At 44.3% G+C, this 21,611-nt stretch overlaps 1 protein-coding gene across 1 annotated transcript in view; it reads right to left on the bottom strand.

The window, feature by feature from the left end:
* Positions 1-21,611, bottom strand: part of LOC121551798 (CREB-binding protein-like) — a 73,962-nt gene that overhangs the window by 24,664 nt on the left and 27,687 nt on the right. The window contains exons 3-7 of the mRNA XM_045211160.1: positions 16,745-16,909; positions 15,170-15,425; positions 11,597-11,710; positions 8,555-8,806; positions 8,099-8,189 (exon numbers count right to left, since the gene is read on the bottom strand). Coding sequence (XP_045067095.1) covers positions 8,099-8,189; positions 8,555-8,806; positions 11,597-11,710; positions 15,170-15,425; positions 16,745-16,909 — 878 coding nt within the window. The remainder of the gene's footprint in view (positions 1-8,098; positions 8,190-8,554; positions 8,807-11,596; positions 11,711-15,169; positions 15,426-16,744; positions 16,910-21,611) is intronic.

Genomic DNA, 21,611 nt, shown 5'->3' with positions numbered 1-21,611 from the left:
AACAGTGGCATTGCAGCTATCAGGGATGTAACCCCAATTTCAGCCTTTGCCCAACCCCTTCATATATTCAAAAAATGCATTCAGGTGAGAAATGGTGTGTGGGGGGGAAATTGCTCATAAATATTCATTTTGGGGGTGGGTAAACATAGTGGTACCTGATCCCAACATTTTCTCACTAAAGAATACTTTGTGTGCATTGCGAACCAATATGGACTGTTAGCTCAGTGGTAAGGTGGCGAGTTCCTGACATCTAGTGTCACTTGCGGAGTAAGTTTGAATCCCCCATGGGGCATAAAAAAAAAAAATCTAACATGGACTCACATTTATTGCGGTACTGTGTTGGAGAAAAAAAAGTGCAATCACCACCTTGAAAATTAAGATATGGGGCTCAATTCAATCCAACCCGCAATATTTATGCAGTAGCTCTTTTTCCAATGATCAAATTAACTAACAGATTGGTCTTGGGTACTGCATAAAAACCTACAACTACTACCAGGGCAACCCCTCTCACAGGTATGCTTTCACTTTTCAAAATTAGAAGTGTGGGCACGGGATGAATATTGAAAATAAAGGATTATTTAATTTTATATCTGCCACATGTAGGATTAGAACTAACAACCATTGAACTATGAGCCAACTGTTTTAGCACACTGTGCCACCAATCAGTCATAGGGAAAGAATACAACGAGTTGACATGACCACGATTGTCATCCATTTCTTATTACGATGGATGTAGCTACGAATATAAACGTATAACCCTCAGACTACATGTTTGTTTTTCTTTGTAAAACATGTAGATTTGTATGAAATGGTAAACTAAACCATTTAAATTTGGTCATATGCGGAAATGTGCTTTACTGCCGTCTGAATTATGTGTAACATCAGTGTTCTAGTCAAGGAAGCGTCATGCTAAATACAGTGGGGGAAAAAAGTATTTAGTCAGCCACCAATTGTGCAAGTTCTCCCACTTAAAAAGATGAGAGAGGCCTGTAATTTTCATCATAGGTACATGTCAACTATGACAGACAAAATGAGAATATTTTTCTCCAGAAAATCACATTGTAGGATTTTTAATGAATTTATTTGCAAATTATGGTGGAAAATAAGTATTTGGTCAATAACAAAAGTTTCTCAATACTTTGTTATATACCCTTTGTTGGCAATGACACAGGTCAAACATTTTCTGTAAGTCTTCACAAGGTTTTCACACACTGTTGCTGGTATTTTGGCCCATTCCTCCATGCAGATCTCCTCTAGAGCAGTGATGTTTTGGGGCTGTCGCTGGGCAACACGGACTTTCAACTCCCTCCAAAGATTTTCTATGGGGTTGAGATCTGGAGACTGGCTAGGCCACTCCAGGACCTTGAAATGCTTCTTACGAAGCCACTCCTTCGTTGCCCGGGCGGTGTTTGGGATCATTGTCATGCTGAAAGACCCAGCCACGTTTAATTTTTTATTTTATTTTTTATTTCACCTTTATTTAACCAGGTAAGCCAGTTGAGAACAAGTTCTCATTTACAACTGCGACCTGGCCAAGATAAAGCAAAGCAGTGCGATACAAACAACAACAGAGTTACATATGGGGTAAAACAAAACAAAGTCAAAAATACAACAGAAATAAGTATATATACAGTGTGTGCAAATGTAGCAAGTTATGGAGGTAAGGCAATAAATAGGCTATAGTGCAAAATAATTACAATTAGTATTAACACTGGAATGATGGATGTGCAAGAGATGATGTGCAAATAGAGATACTGGGGTACAAATGAGCAAAATAAATAACAATATAGGGATGAGGTAGTTGGGCGGGCTAATTTCAGATGGGCTGTGTACAGGTGCAGTGATCGGTAAGGTGCTCTGACAACTGATGCTTAAAGTTAGTGAGGGGAGATAAGAGTCTCCAGCTTCAGAGATTTTTGCAATTTGTTCCAGTCATTGGCAGCAGAGAACTGGAAGGAATGGCGGCCAAAGGAGGTGTTGGCTTTGGGGATGACCAGTGAGATATACCTGCTGGAGCGCATACTACGGGTGGGTGTTGCTATGGTGACCAATGAGCTAAGATAAGGCGGGGATTTGCCTAGCAGTGATTTATAGATGGCCTGGAGCCAGTGGGTTTGGCGACGAATATGTAGTGAGGACCAGCCAACAAGAGCGTACAGGTCACAGTGGTGGGTAGTATATGGGGCTTTGGAGACAAAACGGATGGCACTGTGATAGACTACATCCAATTTGCTGAGTAGAGTGTTGGAGGCTATTTTGTAAATGACATCGCCGAAGTCAAGGATCGGTAGGATAGTCAGTTTTACGAGGGCATGTTTGGCAGCATGAGTGAAGGAGGCTTTGTTGCGAAATAGGAAACCGATTCTAGATTTAACTTTGGATTGGAGATTCTTAATGTGAGTCTGGAAGGAGAGTTTACAGTCTAACCAGACACCTAGGTATTTGTAGTTGTCCACATACTTTAGGTCAGACCCGTCGAGAGTAGTGATTCTAGTCAGGTGGGCAGGTGCAAGCAGCGTTCGGTTGAAGAGCATGCATTTAGTTTTACTAGTGTTTAAGAGCAGTTGGAGGCTACTGAAGGAGTGTTGTATGGCATTGAAGCTCGTTTGGAGGTTTGTTAACACAGTGTCCAATGAAGGGCCAGATGTATACAAAATGGTGTCGTCTGCGTAGAGGTGGATCTGAGAGTCACCAGCAGCAAGAGCGACGTCATTGATATACACAGAGAAAAGAGTCGGCCCAAGAATTGAACCCTGTGGCACCCCCATAGAGACTGCCATAGGTCCAGACAACAGGCCCTCCGATTTGACACATTGAACTCTATCTGAGAAGTAGTTGGTGAACCAGGCGAGGCAGTCATTTGAGAAACCAAGGCTATTTAGTCTGCCAATAAGAATGCGGTGGTTGACAGAGTCGAAAGCCTTGGCCAGGTCAATGAAAACGGCTGCACAGTACTGTCTATTATCGATCGCGGTTATAATATCGTTTAGGACCTTGAGCGTGGCTGAAGTGCACCCATGACCAGCTCGAAACCGGATTGCATAGCGGAGAAGGTACGGTGGGATTCGAAATGGTCGGTGATCTGTTTGTTAACTTGGCTTTCAAAAACTTTTTGAAAGGCAGGGCAGGATGGATATGGGTCTGTAACAGTTTGGATCTAGAGTGTCACCCCCTTTGAAGAGGGGGATGACCGCGGCAGCTTTCCAATCTCTGGGGATCTCAGACGTTACGAAAGAGAGGTTGAACAGGCTAGTAATAGGGGTTGCGACAATTTCGGCGGCTAGTTTTAGAAAGAAAGGGTCCAGATTGTCTAGCCCAGATGATTTGTAGGGGTCCAGATTTTGCAGCTCTTTCAGAACATCAGCTGTCTGGATTTGTGTGAAGGAGAATCGGGGGGGGGCATGGGCAAGTTGCAGCGGAGGGTGCAGAGCTGGTGGCCGGGGTAGTGGTAGCCAGGTGGAAAGCGTGGCCAGCCGTAGCAAAATGCTTGTTGAAATTCTCGTTTATTGTAGATTTATCGGTGGTGATAGTGTTTCCTAGCCTCAGTGCAGTGGGAAGCTGGGAGGAAGTGCTCTTATTTTCCATGGACTTTACAGTGTCCCAAAACTTTTTGGAGTTAGTGGTACAGGATGCAAATTTCTGTTTGAAAAAGTTAGCCTTTGCTTTCCTAACTGCTTGTGTATATTGGTTCCTAACTTCCATGAAAAGTTGCATATCGCGGGGGCTATTTGATGCTAATGCAGTACGCCACAGGATGTTTTTGTGCTGGTCAAGGGCAGTCAAGTCTGAGGAGAACCAGGGGCTATATCTGTTCTTAGTTCTGTATTTTTTTGAATGGGGCATGTTTATTTAAGATTGAGAGGAAATTACTTTTAAAGAACAACCAGGCATCCTCTACTGACGGAATGACATCTATATCCATCCAGGATACCTGGGCCAGGTCAATTAGGAAGGCCTGCTCGCTGAAGTGTTTTTTGGGAGCGTTTGACAGTGATGAGGGGTGGTCGTTTGACCGCGGACCCGTTACGGACGCAGGCAATAAGGCAGTGATCTCTGAGATCCTGGTTGAAGACAGCGGAGGTGTATTTAGAGGGTAAGTTAGTCAGGATGATATCTATGAGGGTACCCATGTTTACGGATTTAGGGTTGTACCTGGTAGGTTCGTTGATAATTTGTGTGAGATTGAGGGCATCTAGTTTAGATTGTAGGATGGCCGGGGTGTTAAGCATATCCCAATTTAGGTCACCAAGCAGTACGAACTCTGAGGATAGATGGGGGGCAATCAATTCACATATGGTGTCCAGGGCACAGCTGGGGGCTGAGGGGGGTCTGTAGCAAGCGGCAACAGTGAGATTTATTTCTGGAAAGGTGGATTTTTAGAAGTAGAAGCTCAAACTGTTTGGGCACAGACCTGGATAGTATGATAGAGCTCTGCAGGCTAACTCCACCCCCTTTGGCAGTTCTATCTAGACGGAAAATGTTATAGTTGGGGATGGACATTTCAGAATTTTTGGTGGCCTTCCTAAGCCAGGATTCAGACACTGCTAGAACATCAGGGTTGGCGGAGTGTGCTAACGCAGTGAATAACTCAAACTTAGGAAGGAGGCTTCTGATATTTACGTGCAGAAAACCAAGGCTTTTACAGTTACAGAAGTCAACAAATGATAGCTCCTGGGGAGTAGGAGTGATACTGGGGGCTGCAGGGCCTGGGTTAGCCTCTACATCACCAGAGGAACAGAGGAGGACTAGAATAAGGATACGACTAAAGGCTTTAAGAACTGGTCTTCTAGTGCGTTGGGTACATAGAATAAAGGGGGCAGTTCTCCGGGCGTTGTAGAAAAGATTCAGGGAAATTATGTACAGAAAAGGATATGGAAGGATATGAGTACAGTTGAGGTAAACCTAAGCTTTGGGTAACAATGAAAGAGATAGCATCACTGGAGGCACCGATTGAGCCGGTCTCGGCGTGTATGGGGGGTGGAACAAAGGAACTATTTGAGGCAGTTTGAGAGGGACTAGGGGTTCTACAGTGAAATTGTATAATAAGAACTAACCCAAACAGCAATAGGCAAGGCATATTGACAAGGGAAAGAGGCATAAAGCAATCACAGGTGTTATTAGAGAGAGCTAAGACAACAACTGGTAATAGCGATAAAGTTTGGGCTGAGGCTAAACAGAATAAACAGGACAGGGTACCGTGTAAAGGAACAGTCCAGCAGGCATCAGCTGTGCAGCTGAGTGATCATAAGGTCCAGTGAACAGCAATATGTGAGTCCGAGAGCAGTTCAAATTGGTGCTTCAGCACAGCTAGCAGGGAGCACAGTTGTAGTTTGCGTGTGCTAGCGGGCCGGGGCTAGCAGATGGATCTTCGTGGTCGTCGCAACGGGAAGCCTGTTGAAACCACATCAGACGATTTCGTCGGCAAACCAGTCGTGTTGGATCGGCGGGGCTTCAATGCCCTTGCTGATGGAAGGAGGTTTTCACTCAAAATCTCACGATACATGGCCCCATTCATTATTTCCTTTACACGGATCAGTGGTCCTGGTCCCTTTGCAGAAAAACAGCCCCAAAGCATGATGTTTCCACCCCCATGCTTCACAGTAGGTATGGTGTTCTTTGGATGCAACTCAGCATTCTTTGTCCTCCAAACACGACGAGTTGAGTTTTTACCAAAAAGTTCTATTTTGGTTTCATCTGACCATATGACATTCTCCCAATCCTCTTCTGGATCATCCAAATGCACTCTAGCAAACTTCAGACGGGCCTGGACATGTACTGGCTTAAGCAGGGGGACACGTCTGGCACTGCAGGATTTGAGTCCCTGGCGGCGTAGTGTGTTACTGATGGTAGACTTTGGTCCCAGCTCTCTTCAGGTCATTCACTAGGTCCCCCCGTGTGGTTCTGGGATTTTTGCTCACCGTTCTTGTGATCATTTTGACCCCACGGGGTGAGATCTTGCGTGGAGCCCCAGATCGAGGGAGATTAGTGGTCTTGTATGTCTTCCATTTCCTAATAATTGCTCCCACAGTTGATTTCTTCAAACCAAGCTGCTTACCTATTGCAGATTCAGTCTTCCCAGCCTGGTGCAGGTCTACAATTGTGTTTCTGGTGTCATTTGACAGCTCTTTGGTCTTGGCCATAGTGGAGTTTGGAGTGTGACTGTTTGAGGTTGTGGACAGGTGTCTTTTATACTGATAACAAGTTCAAACAGGTGCCATTAATACAGGTAACGAGTGGAGGACAGAGGAGCCTCTTAAAGAAGAAGTTACAGGTCTGTGAGAGCCAGAAATCTTGCTTGTTTGTAGGTGACCAAATACTTATTTTCCACCATAATTTGCAAATCAATTCATTAAAAATCCTACAATGTGATTTTCTGGAAAAAAAATTCTCTATTTGTCTGTCATAGTTGACGTGTACCTATGATGAAAATTACAGGCCTCTCTCATCTTTTTAAGTGGGAGAACTTGCACAATTGGTGGCTGACTAAATACTTTTTTTCCCCCATTGATTGGCACAGTCCTCTTACCAAGACCATTGCCAAATAAAGCACGCTTTCACCTGCTTTTATAGTAAGCCTTGAGGTGGTACCACCCAGCACTAGAAGGGAATGTATGTCATACCAAACTCCTCCCCTTGAGATGACGTAGAGGCACCTTCAAGGTGCCTCTACATCACGATTATAATTGTAGAGTTAAACCAACAGGGGCAAAAAGAGCTAGATTTACTACTAAAATACCACTTTTGCAATGAACTATCAAAATGAAGACCAGAATTGACATTTCACTATAACTATGCCTAAAACCTTTTTCAGAATTTTTTCTTTCTTCATGAAAGTTACTATTTAAATTGAATATACAGTGAGCTCCAAAAGTATTGGGACAGTGACACATTGTTGTTTTGGCTCTGTACTCCAGCACTTTGGATTTGAAATTATGACTATGAGGGTAAAGTGCAGACTGTCAGCTTTAATATGAGGGTATTTCCTTCCATATCAGGTGAACCGCTTAGAAATTACAGCACTTTTTCCATACAGTGCATTCAGAAAGTATTCAGACCCCTTCACTTTTTCCACATTTTGTTACGTTGCAGCCTTATTCTAAAATTGATTAAACCGTTTCCCCCCCCCTCATCAATCTACACACAATACCCCATAATGACAAAGCAAAAAAAGGTTTTTGTAAATTTTGGAAAATGTATAAAAAATAAAAACAGAAATATCACAATTACATAAGTATTCAGACTCTTTACTCAGTACTTTGTTGAAGCACCTTTGGCAGCGATTACAGCCTAGAGTCTTCTTGGGTATGACACTACAAGCATGGCACACCTGTATATGGGGAGTTCCTCCCATTCTTCTTTGCAGATCCTCTCAAGCTCTGTTAGTGAGAAAGTTAGACGGACAAATATCATACCCCCACAAAAATGCTAACCTCTCGTTATTGTAATGGTGAGAGGTTAGCATGTCTTGGGGGCAAGATATTTGTGCGTCTGTAACTTTCTCAATAATCATCATTCACGATTCATTCAGAGCTATCTGTAATCATAGTAGCATCCACATTAATGTAGAAGTCTTTAGAAACATATTATATTCTTATTTACAATCAAAGACTCCAAAATGACACAATACATGATTTACCATTCATTTCATTTCTATTGGGCACAAAATAATCTGAAACACAACCAAAACAAACAGCAAATGCATCCAACTAGTTTGTTGAGTCGCTAGCTTGATGTAATCATTGCGTGCTAGGAATATGGGACCAAATAATACACTTTTGACTATTTTAATACACATAAGTGAATTTGTCCCAATATTTTTGGACTATGTACAAAAAGTGCTGTAATTTCTAAAATGGTTCACCCGATATGGACGAAAAAACCCTCAAATTAAAGCTGAGACTGCACTTTAACCTCAGTCATTGTATCATTTCAAACCCAAAGTGCTGGGGTACAGAGCCAAAACAAACAAAAAAATCACTATCCCAATACTTTTGGAGCGCTGCTGTACACTGCAGTGGGCCCAGCTTCGTACCATCCAGTTGGAGTTAACTAGGGCACAGAATTCAGAGAGACAATCCAAACGGGTTAGTGGACTCACTTGTTGAGCGACGAGGGGAGCGAGGAGTCCGAGTGCATGCCGGTCTCCGAGGGCACGCCCATCCCTCCTCCGGCCATGTTCATGTTAGTGCCTGGGAGAAAACACAGCCAACCAGAGTCAGCATTACAACCAAAACAGTGACCAATACCCTCACTATACCCCTTCGACTCATCACACCTGACCCTTATACAGAGAACTACACCAAAATGAATTAACGAGTCAACCAATCAAACAAATAATTGTCTATTTAACCATTTCATGTGTCATCCTCTGGAATTTCAAACTGTGCATATTTGCAAACCCAAAATTCTATTCAGTTGAATCAATCATATGCGTCTATCAACCCATTTTTACATTTACGATTTAGTCATTTAGCAGATGCTCTTATCCAATTGTCCTGAAGTGCTTTACAGTAATCTAGCCTAGAAACCCAATGAGACCAAGCAACATTCTGACCTAGTGCATTGATGGAGCGTAGCTGCTGCCCTCCCTGGGCTGTGTTCTGTCCTCCCCTGTCCCTGAGCAGCGGACTGGTTGCAGTAGGGGCAGGCCCAGGGCGCGAGGCCCGCTGCATGGAACTGGGGTCGATGTGCCCGCTGCTGGCACTGCCACTGTTCATGGAGGAACCCGGGGAGCTGCCGGGAGGGCCCGTGCCCACCGTGGCACTGATGGCACTCTGCAGGCTAGCACCGGGCGAACCCAGCATGGCTGGAGAGAGAGTGGAGACATTTTTTAGAGAAGAGTGGGGAGAGGAAGAGAAGAGTGGGGGGGGGGGAGAGAGAGAGAGAGCGAGAGAGCGAGAGAGAGAGAGAGAGAGAGAGAGACAAAGTGGAGAGGAGAAGGAGATGTGAGTAATTATGCACACTATTGCACATAACTCCCTTTCCTCCCCCATTTTCCTCATTGACAACAAACAGAACTACCTTTAGGACTTAGCTTGGGCCTATGTCAATAAACCATTAGTACGCCCTTCCAGAAAAGGTCTGCCGTATGTTACGTTTGATGAAAAGCAATCTACTTACTTATTGGAAAGATTCTCATGGAAGTTATAAAACTCAAGAGTTTTTAAACAAAACAAATCTGTAAATCCTATATTCATATTTTTTACGATCTAAAATAATGTATTTATCTGTTTTCACCCAAAGAGCCTACTACTGCTCTATACCTTACTGTATGTTGAACTGTGACAGGCAAAGGACCACCCATAGACAAAAAAAAAATGTATGCACGCATGACTAAGTCGCTTTGGATAAAAGCGTCAGCTAAATGGCATATTATTATTAAAGTGTGTGTGCACGTTGCCTCTGTGGGGGATTTAAATCTGTCACTGCTCTTCAGGCCAATCAGAGAGCATGATCTCCCCTCCCCCCTCCCCTACTGATAGAAGCTCCCGAGCTCCTCCCCCAGGGTGTCAGATTACAGGCCCATGGTTCTACAGGAATCCTTTATAGCCAGCGAGCCAGCACAGAGCGCAGCCAGGGATAAGGCCTGCAGGTGGCGCCACTGAAAACAACTTCACTCCACACATCCTTTCACTCACTCACTGTAGGGTTCTATCCTCTCAGCTCAGCATGCTTCTCTGTTGACAATTTAGTTACATTGTAAAAAATAAAAAACTAACCTTTACATCACAATTCATTATAGCTAAAGTGTGTAACAGTGTAAAATGCATCTGACTGTTGTAAATTCAATGTGTCAATGTTTTTGTATCTGTGCCTACAGTATGTAAATAAACTGAAATAAAATTAAAATGTAATGTGGCTGAGGAGCCAGATTTCTGAATGAAAACTCAGTGCTGAGGGGCGACAACAACCGGTTTATCTGACCAAAAGTAATCTACAGTGCATTCGGAAAGTATTCAGACCCCTTCACTTTTCCCACATTTTGTTACGTTACAGCATTATTTTTAAAAAAAATACTCATCAATATTTGCAAATGTATAAAAAAATAAAAATAAAATGAAATATCTTATTTACATAAGTATTCAGACCCTTTGCTATGAGACTCGAAATTGAGCTCAGGTGCATCATGTTTCCATTGACCATCCTTGAGATGTTTCTACAACTTGATTGGAGTCCACCTGTGGTAAATTCAATTGATTGGACATGATTTGGAAAGGCACACACCTGTCTATATAAGGTCCCACAGTTGACAGTGCATGTCAGAGCAAAAACCAAGCCATGAGGTCAAAGGAATTGTCCGTAGAGCTCAGAGACAGGATTATGTTGAGGCACAGGTCTGGGGAAGGGTACCAAAACATTTCTGCAGCATTGAAGGTCCCCAAGGTCCACACAGTGGCCTCCATCATTCTTAAATGGAATAAGTTTGGAACCACCAAGACTCTTCCTAGAGCTGGCCGCCCGGCCAACCTGAGCAATCGGGGGAGAAGGGCCTTGGTCAGGCAGGTGACCAAGAACCCGATGGTCGCTCTGAATGAGCTCCAGAGTTCCTCTGTGGAGATGGGAGAACTTTCCAGAAGGACAACCATCTCTGCAGCACCCCACCAATCAGGCCTTGATGTTACGAGTGGCCAGACGGAAGCCACTCCTCAGTAAAAGGCACATTACAGCCCAATTGGAGTTTGCCAAAAGGCACCTAAAGGACTCTCAGACCATGAGAAACAAGATTCTCTGGTCTGATGAAACCGAGATTGAACTCTTTGGCCCGTATGCCAAGTGTCACAACTGGAGGAAACCTTGCACCATCCCTACGGTGAAGCATGGTGGTGGCAGCATCATGCTGTGGGGATGTTTTTCAGTGGCAGGGACTGGGAGACTAGTCAGGATTGAGGGAAAGATGAACGGAGCAAAGTACAGTGAGATTCTTGATGAAAACCTGCTCCAGACCTCAGACTGGGGCGAAGGTTCACCTTCCAACACGACAACGACCCTAAGCACACAAGACAACAGAGGAGTGGCTTCGGGACAAGTCTCTGAATGTCCTTGAGAGGCCCAGCCAGAGCCCGGACTTAACCCAGATCGAACATCTCTGGAGATACCTGAAAATAGCTGTGCAGCGACGCTCCCCATCCAACCAGACAGAACTTGAGAGGATCTGCAGAGAAGAATGGGAGGAACTCCCCAAATACAGGTGTGCTAAGTTTGTAGCTTCATACCCAAGAAGACTCAAGGATGTAAATCGCTGCCAAAGGTGCTTCAACAAAGTACAGAAAAAAGGGTCTGAATACTTATGTAAATGTTATAGTTCCGTTTTTTATTTGTAATACATTTACAAAAATGATGGGGTATGGTGTGGACGTAGATTGCTGAGGGGAAAAAAAACTATTGAATCCATAACGTAACAAAATGTGGAAAAAGTCAAAGGCTCTGAATACTTCCCGAATGCACTGTATCTACTTGAATGGCTATGCTAATGAAAAAACACCTGTATGGGAGGATATTCACAATACCCAACGTCTCACACACACACACACACGCACACACACACACACGCGTGTGATGGAGTGAAGGGTCCTAGGGGAAAACAACAGGTACTCACGCTGCTGGTTCCTTTTGTCGCTGGCGTTCTTCAGCGGCAGGCAGACGGGACAGTCGTGCCGCGTGCAGTTCTTCCAGTGAGAGATTATCTGTCTGGACGACGCACAGTGAGCCACTGTGGGGGGATAGAGGGGTAAGAGAGGAAGACAGAAGGGAAAGAGGAGAGATTGAATGAAAGATAGAAAAAGAGCGACAAAGATGAAAGAAAGAGGGATGACAGAAGAGGGATGACAGAAGAGGGATGACAGAAGAGGGCAAGAGAAGGCAACGAGTCATTGAAAAACACATACAGTAGCGATGACAAGATGATCACTTACATGACACCATATAAACTGGCCAAATAAACACTTGAGCACATAAAAATATGCTTTTGCCCAGTAAATCACAGAGTCAAAGAAAAAAACAAATCATAAAACGACGTGACTATTCCGAGCGGAAGGTGACTGTTGCCTAATGGGCCCTGTGCACACAGTCAGATAATTGCTGTAATAGATTTGATTTACACCCAGGGAATGTAAGTAAATGGTGTGATTGCTCAGGAGGAAGACACCAATAACAGGATGATTAGGGGCTTTAGAGACACATGGTGGTAAAAATCCTAATTTCCACTTAAATCGAATCGTCACTTAGTCTACATTTTCTTCAACGAGTCGGACGCGAAGGATATTCTACAGACACCAGACAAGGCCCAAATCCCCGTCATTCGCATGAGAAAGAGACGGAGATATCGTCGACGTAGGTCGGGGTGCCTTGTAAGGAGCCGACGGCGAGCGAGTAAACTGCCTCTTCCATCAATCCTATTAGCCAATGTTCAATCATTTGAAAATAAATTGGACAACCTAAGATTAAGGTTATCCTACCAGCGGGACATTAAAAACTGTAATATCTTATGTTTCACCGAGTCGTGGCTGAACGATGACATGGACAACATACAGCTGACGGGATATACGCTACATCGGCAGGATAGAACGGCTGACTCCGGTAAGACAAGGGGTGGCGGTCTGTGTATATTTGTAAACAACAGCTGGTGCATAAAATCTAATACTAAGGAAGTCTCAAGGTTTTGCTCGCCTGAGGTAGAGTATCTCATGATAAGCTGTAGACCAGACTATTTACCAAGATAGTTTTCATCTATAATTTTCGTAGCTGTCTATTTACCACCACAAACCAATGCTGGCATTAAGATTGCACTCAATGAGCTGTATAAGGCCATAAGTAAACAGGAAAACGCTCATCCAGAGGCAGCGCTCCTAGTGGCCGGGGACTTTAATGCAGGGAAACTTAAATCCGTTCTCTCTCATTTCAACCAGTATGTTAAATGTGCAACCAGAGGAAAAAAATACTCTAGACCACCTTTACTCCCGTAGCACTCACGTCTGTAGCCATGAAGTGCTTTGAAAGGCTGGTCATGGCTCACATCAACACCATTATCCCAGAAACCCTAGACCCACTCAAATTTGCATACCGCCCCAACAAATCCACAGATGACGCAATCTCTATTGCACTCCACACTGCCCTTTCCCACCTGGACAAGAGGAACACCTACGTGAGAATGCTATTCATTGACTACAGCTCAGCGTTCAACACCATAGTGCCCTCAAAGCTCATCACGAAGCTAAGGACCCTGGGACTAAACACCTCCCTCTGCAACTGGATCCTGGACTTCCTGACGGGCCGCCCCCAGGTGGTAAGGGTAGGTAACAACACATATGCCACGCTGATCCTCAACACGGGGCCCCTCAGGGGTGCGTGCTCAGTCCCCTCCTGTACTTCCTGTTCACCCATGACTGCATGGCCAGACACGACTCCAACACCATCATTAAGTTTGCCGACGACACAACAGTGGTAGGCCTGATCACCGACAAAGATGAGACAGCCTATAGGGAGGAGGTCAGAGACCTGGCCGTGTGGTGCCAGGATAACAACCTCTCCCTCAACGTGATCAAGACAAGGGAGATGATTGTGGACTACAGGGGAAAAAAGAGGACTGAGCATGTCCCCATTCTCATCGCTGTAGTGGAACAGGTTGAGAGCTTCAAGTTCCTTGGTGTCCACATCACCAACAAACTATCATGGTCCAAACACACCAAGACAGTCATGAAGAGGGCACGACAAAGCCTATTCCCCCTCAGCAGACTAAAAAGATTCGGCATGGGTCCTCAGAAAGTTCTACAGCTGCACCATCGAGAGCATCCTGCCCAGACTACTTCCATTCCCCCCCACCCCAACCCCCTCTTTTACGCTGCTGCTACTCTGTTTATTATTTATGCAGTCACTTTAACTCTACTCACATGTACATATTACCTCAATTACCGGTGCCCCCGTACATTGACTCTGTACCGGTACCCCCTGTGTATAGCCTCCCTACTGTTATTTTATTTTACTGCTGCTCTTTAATTATTTGGTATTTTTTACTGCATTGTTGGTTAAGGGCTGTAAGTAAGCATTTCACTGTAAGGTCTACACCTGTTGTATTCAGCATGTGGCAAATTTGATTTGATCAACGCATTGACTGAAGTGGAAGTTAGGATTCACCCCTTCAACAGTATAAAAGAGGTCATTCTACTCCTGCTAACATCAATAAGTCTCGGCCCAGAGTTTGTATTAACTAAAGAAAAGCCTCAAGTATTTGAGTTATCATTAAGTCACATGGCTTGTAGGTACGTGACATATTACACCACAAAATGTCAAACAAATACAAAATTGGAACAGGCAAACCCAAACAACGAGAGGCCATTTAAATAAATAAACACTAATATAAACAATTTTAAAAACACGTAAACAGCACAACCTAATTAAAAATCGGCTGAGACCTAGAACATCATATATCCTCATTTGACCTCGTCGTCATTAAAACACATTACCAATATGACTGGCACCATGGGGTTAAAGGTCAGAAGCCATTGACCTAGAGAGACCCTTTAATGTCCAGAGCAACGCGGGTCGGGAGGAAAGCTCCGTAGCCACCCAGACAGACCCAGTGTGGAGACTAAAGCCACTTGAGTATTTACATTAGGCCTAAGCACCCAGACAGGCTTTTAAAACAAGCCCTGGGATTTATAGCTGCTGGTGTCCTCACTATTAATATAGGCTGGAGCAGGCTTTCAGTCAGTCACAGGGGCAAACAGGAGGGAGGGAATGGAAGACAATGTTTCTTTCAAAATCCTCAATTCTGCACATCCTCTCTCTTCACTTCCTCCTCAAAACGCACAGAGAAGGTCAGAGGGCAGGGACCTTAGACCTTCTCCTCCAATACGGTTGAGAAGTAGTCGAGCAGATAGGATGCAAGGAATAGCAGAAAGACTAATTCAGATAGAGCCATGGAGGAGAGAGTGGCTTTAGGGACAGCAGAACAGAGAAAGGTAACCAACTGTTGACTTCACCAACGTCAATCAACAAACTATAGCCTTCTAAATGGCAGGAGGAGATATCCATGTCTCTTACATTAAATGGAGTAAAAATGACATCCAGTTGGACATTAACGAGTGTGTGTTCATTCATATTCACACAGGCTCAGTCCACCAACCCTTAACCAGCATCCAACACCACCCAACCTCCTTCCCCAGACACTCACCCTGGCAGGACTTGCCGGCCTGGCAGTGTGTCATGTGGTTGAGGACGTTCTTCATGGTGCGGCAGTGTGGCAGGGCGCAGGCCCGCACCTCCCCATTGGCCTGCTCCCGCCGCTGGCACTTGTGGGCGTGGAGCAGCAGGACCAGCTGCTGCTGGATGAGCTTGCGCTTCTCTGGGTCGGCTGTGTGGCCTGCCGCCGCAGCAGCCACCCCGCCGCCGCTGGGGACCATGGAGGATACCTGCTGCTGCATCTGGGCCTTGGGAGGGGAAACGCACCAAATAAGGAAGTGAGGTAGACTGGATTTATTTGAAACAGCTTGAATTGGATCCTGGATCTGAGGTTTGATGAGGGAGAAAGAGAGAGGGAAAACATTTGTGTGAGGGGGGGAGCGGAGAACAGAGAAAGAACAATTCCCAGACAGGCCAACGAATGGCTCAAAAAGAAAGAAAAGCAGAGAAGCCACAAAAAAAAAACGCCTGGTAAACATCTAAATATTTCACATAAGACTCCTTTAACCTTTAACCAAAATAGAAACGCTTTCAACTATTTCCTCTGTAATGAGTTCATTAGGCACTTTTCCTGTTCCTGGGAGAGAGACTTGCATGCAGTATTTACTCAGTGCCTTGAAAGAGACCCCTCTCTTTTTCTCATTCTCTCTCTGCACAACTAGGATAACTGCTCAACAATATTCTGAGTGGACTGCCTTTTAACAAATGTTTCCCCCTTCCGGCACTCTCTCATTCTGCATTCCAGGCCTGGCTTTTTGGAGAGGGAAGAGAAATAAGTCGGAATAATTGTTCCAATACCGTGGCGGTGGGAACTGCACTGTTATTCAAAGCCAATGCAGAGACGAATGGACTCGCAGACTTCGGTTTAGTTGTGTCACTACGTAAGACTAGATCTGAAAGGATTTGATAGGTGTTAGCGATATGGTAATACATCTTTGTCCTCTGATAGGCAGGGGGTAATTTTCACTGTATTGCTTCAACCAATCCTCTCAGAGTACATAGGATCAATGATAGGGGTTTTAGAGACCCCTCCTCTAACTAGGAAATGATCTAATCTCTTCAGTGTTCACAGATCTGAAAGATCTGGATAAGTCAAATCAAATGTTATTTGTCACATGCGCCGAATACAACAGGTGTAGACCTTACCGTGAAATGCTTACTTACAAGCCCTTAACCAACAATGCAGTTCAAGAAATAGCGTTTAAAAAAAAAACATGGGTACTGTAAGTGTACACATTAATATGACGATGGTTTCACTTAACCCTCCGATAAACTGAGTGGAGGTTCCACATAGTATGGTCAGTCCTTTCATATCCGCTAACACCAAGAGAATAGGGGCAGGGTTACAACAAGTCTGAAACTCAAGGCAAGGGGACCACATCAGGCCCGAGAGCTGCTTTTTGTGGCCCCCAGACAGATATCGGATTCCAACTGGTTAAGGGGGCTAGACGAAGAGGCACGAGATCCAAATGGAACCAGACCTTTCCCAGAACCCTTTGTTTGGGTTGTCATGTAAACTAAACGCAGGTTTGCATTTCTCCTTTTCTACGAAGTTGGAGGAACTTACCAGGTTTGGCACGCTGCCGGCCCCCTTCAGGTCGCTGGGGAAGGGGGGCAGGCTGTTGGCAAGAGCTGCCTTGTTCTGGAGCTGCTGCTGGGTGTTCACCCCCATCTGCTGCCGGACCCCTCCCTGGCCATACTGCTGCCCAAACGGACTGCCAGCCATACCCATCTACAGAGAAAGAGAAAGAGAAAGAGAAAGAAAGAGAGAGAAAGAGACAGGGGATTAGGACAATCACTGAGGTGAACCGGGTCTCTGCTCATGAGTTTCAAAACGACTCAAGAAGGATCACGACGATGTATAATTTGGGACTGTAAAACCGTGAAACTAACTAATTGGGTTAAAATGAAATTGGGGCCCCAATATTGCAAAGCACAGCCACAGGTTTCCCCACTGCACACAATACCAAAGAGCCTAGTGTTTGAGCACTGATTCCGTGGGAAGTGTCTAGAAGGGGAGAGTGACGCGCAATGGCAGGTCTGACTGTTGACATGTGTCTCTACGTGGTTGAGATAAGAGGAAGTGGCCCCTGTTACAAGGCCTCCCCAAATCACGCCATCTCTTAACCACAACAACATCTAATATTAAACAAAGGAGAGCACCTAAACCTAACACAGGCTAGGTATAGATATGAATATATGTCTTACAAGTTACTTGTAGAAGATTGTACATGTAGGATCTTGTGGAGGAGCCCATTGAAACGGATGAAAATAGGAGAGAGCGGTCAGATGCAATGTGACATGGATATTATTTCAACAGGTCCGTGACGGTACCCCTGTCTTTATAACGGCCAAACCCAAAAACGGGCAAATAAGGAAACAGAGCTATGAAAGAAACATTTACCCATGGGTGGTTGCCAAATCCCGTCCATTTATGTATCCATCTAGCATCATTAAACTTCCTTGACTGGCTTCTCAACACATAGAATATACTATATTTCAGAGCCAACAGGTGGTGCAAGATCTGCTGCAGGCATGGAGAGAATAGTAAAATAACTAGTGCTGAACAGTGTGCAGCTGCAGGCACCTGCAATCTCTTTAGAATAAAACAAACACTCATTTTGATCTTCCAATATGACCAATAAGGTTTACCCATGTAGGTGTGCAGTCATTTATCGGTTAATTACCCCGTGCAATTATGACATTACGCTGAGTATACCAAACATTAGAAACACCTTCCTAATATTGAGTTGCACCCCCTTTTGCCCTCAGAACAGCCTAAATTTGTCAGGGCATGGACTCTACAAGTTGTCGAAAGCATTCCACAGGGATGCTGGCCCATGTTGACTCCAATGCTTCCCACAGTTGTGTCAAGTTGGCTGGATGTCCTTTGGGTGGTGGACCATTGTTGATACACACGGGAAACTTTTGAGCGTGAAAACCCCAGCAGCGTTGCAGTTCTTGACACAAACCGGTGCGCCTGGCACCTACTGCCATACCTGTTCAAAGGCACTTACAGTGCATTTGGAAAGTATTCAGACCACTTCATTTTTTCCACATATTACTTTATAGCCTTATTCTAAAATGGATTGAATTGTTCCCCCCCTCTCAATCTGCACACAATACCCCAAAATGACAAAGCAAAAACAGGTTTGTAGATTTTTTTGCAAATTTATTTAAAAATAGAAAACGTAAATATCACATTTACATAAGTATTCAGACCCTTTACTCAGTACTTTGTTGAAGTACCTTTGGCAACGATTACAGCCTTGAGTCTTCTTGTGTATGACACTACAAGCTTGGCACACCTGTATTTGGGGAGTTTCTACCATTCTTCTCTGCAGATCCTCTCAAACGCTGTCAGGTTGGATGGGGAGCGTCGCTGCACAGCTATTTTCAGGTCTCTCCAGAGATGTTCGATCGGGTTCAAGTCCGGGCTCTGGCTGGGCCACTCAAGGACATTCAGAGACTTGTCCCAAAGCCACCCGCTGCATTGTCTTGGCTGCGTGCTTAGGGCCGTTGTCCTGTTGGGAATTGAACCTTCGCCCCAGTCTGAGGTCCTGAGAGCTCTGGAGCAGGTTTTCATCAAGGATCTCTGTACTTTGCTCCATTAATCTTTCCCTTAATCCTGACTAGTCTCCCAGTCCCTGCCGCTGAAAAACATCCCAACAGCATGATGCTGCCACCACCATGCTTCACCGTAGGGATGGTGCAAGGTTTCCTCCAGATGAGACGCTTGGCATTCAGGCCAAAGAGTTCAATCTTGGTTTCATCAAACCAGAAAGTCTTGTTCCTCATGGTCCGAGAGTCCTTTAGGTGCCTTTTGGCAAACTCCAAGCGGGCTGTCATGTGCTTTTTAGTGAGGAGTGGCTTCCGTCTGGCCACTCTACCATTAAGGCCTGATTGGTGGAGTGCCGCAGAGATGGTTGTCCTTCTGGAAGGTTCTCCAATCTCCACAGAGGAACTCTAGAGCTCTGTCAGAGTGACCATCGGGTTCATTGTCACCTCCCTGACCAAGGTCCTTCTAACCCGATTGGTCAGTTTGGCCGGGCGGCCAGCTCTAGGAAGAGTCTTGGTGGTTTCAAACTTCTTCCATTTAAGGATGATGGAAGCCACTGTGTTCTTGGGGACCTTCAATGCTGCAGACATTTTTTGGTACCCTTCCCCAGATATGTGCCTTGACACAATCCTGTCTCTGAGCTCTACGGACAATTCCTTTGACCTCATGGCTTGGTTTTTGCTCAGACATGCACTGTCAACTGTTGGACCTTAAATAAGACAGGCGTGTCTTTCCAAATCATGTCCAATCAATTGAATTGACCACAGGTGGACTCCAATCAAGTTGTAGAAACATCTCAAGGATGATCAATGGAAACAGGATGCACCTGAGCTCAATTTCGAGTCTCATAGCAAAAGGGTCTGAATACTTATATAAATAAGGTATCTGTTTTAAATGTCTAAAAAACAGTTTTTGCTTTGTCATTATGGGGTATTGTGTGTAGATTGATGAAGAAAATTAATTTAATCAATTTTAGAATAAGGCTGTAACGTAACAAAATGTGGAAAAAGGGAAGGGGTCTGAATACTTTCCAAATGCACTGTAAATAATTTGTCTTGCCCATTCACCCTCTGAATGGCACACATACACAATCCATGTCTCAATTGTCTCGAGGCTTAAAAATCCTTCTCTAACTCGTATCCTCCCCTTCATCTACATTGATTGAAGTGGATTTAACAACTGACATCAATAAGGGATCATACAGTTGAAGTCGGAAGTTTACATACACCTTAGCCAAATACATTTAAACTCAGTTTTTCACAATTCCTGACATTTAATCGTAGTAAAAATTCCCTGTCTTAGGTCAGTTAGGATCACCACTTTATTTTAAGAATGTGAAATGTCAGAATAATAGTGGCGAGAATGATTTATTTCAGCTTTTATTTATTTCATCACATTCCCACTGGGTCTGAAGTTTACATACACTCAATTAGTATTTGGTAGCATTGTCTTTAAATTGTTTAACTTGGGTCAAACGTTTCGGGTAGCCTTCCACAAGCTTCCCACAATAAGTTGGGTGAATTTTGGCCCATTCCTCCTGACAGAGCTGGTGTAACTGAGTCAGGTTTGTAGGCCTCCTTGCACACACACGCTTTTTCAGTTCTGCCCACAAATGTTCTATAGGATTGAGGTCAGGGCTTTGTGATGGCCACTTCAATACCTTGACTTTGTTGTCCTTAAGCCATTTTGCCACAACTTTGGAAGTATGCTTGGGGTCATTGTCCATTTGGAAGACCCATTTGCGATCAAGCTTTAACTTCCTGACTGATGTCTTGAGATGTTGCCTCAATATATCCACATAATTTTCCTTCCTCATGATGCCATCTATTTTGTGAAGTACACCAGTCCTTACTGCAGCAAAGCACCCCCACAGCATGATGCTGCCACCCCCGTGCTTCACGTTTGGAATGGTGTTCTTCGGCTTGCAAGCTGTCCCCTTTTTCCTCCAAACATATTGATGGTCATTATGGCCAAACAGTTATAATTTTGTTTCATCAGACCAGAGGACATTTCTCCAAAAAGTATGATCTTTGTCCCCATGTGCAGTTGCAAACCGTAGTCTGTCTTTTTTTATGGTGGTTTTGGAGCATTGGCTTCTTCCTTGCTGAGCGGCCTTTCAGGTTATGTTGATATAGTACTTGTTTTACTGAGGATATAGATACTTTTGTACCGGTTTCCTCCAGCATCTTCACAAGGTCCTTTGCTGTTATTCTGGGATTGATTTGCACTTTTCGCACCAAAGTACGTTCATCTCTAGGAGACAGAACGCGTCTCCTTCCTCAGCGGTATGACGGCTGCGTGGTCCCATGGTGTTTATACTTGCGTACTATTGTTTGTACAGATGAACGTGGTACCTTCAGGCGTTTGAAAACTGCTCCCAAGGATGAACCAGACTTGTAGAGGTCTACAATTTTTTTTCGGAGGTCTTGGCTGATTTCTTTTGATTTTCCCATGATGTCAAGCAAAGAGGCACTGAGTTTGAAGGTAGGCCTTGAAATACATCCACAGGTACACTTCCAAATGACTCAAATTATGTCAATTAGCCTATCAAAAGCTTCTAATGCCATGACATCATTTTCTGGAATTTTCCAAGCTGTTTAAAGGCACAGTCAACTTAGTGTATGTAAACTTCTGACCCACTGGAATTGTGATACAGTGAATTATAAGTGAAATAATCTGTCTGTAAACAATTGTTGGAAAAATTACTTGTGTCATGCACAAAGTACATGTCCTAACTGACTTGCCAAAACTATAGTTTGTTAACAAGAAATGTTTGGAGTGGTTGAAAAACGAGTTTTAATGACTCCAACCTAAGTGTATGTAAACATCCGACTTCAACTGTAGCTTTCACCTGGTCAGTCTGTCATGGAAAGAG

The sequence above is a fragment of the Coregonus clupeaformis genome, chromosome 35 (assembly GCF_020615455.1).
Source record: "Coregonus clupeaformis isolate EN_2021a chromosome 35, ASM2061545v1, whole genome shotgun sequence".
In the NCBI taxonomy this organism is placed as follows: Eukaryota; Metazoa; Chordata; class Actinopteri; order Salmoniformes; family Salmonidae; genus Coregonus; species Coregonus clupeaformis.
The sequence above is the reverse complement of the archived record's forward strand: the minus strand, read 5'-3'. Positions and strand labels throughout refer to the sequence as shown.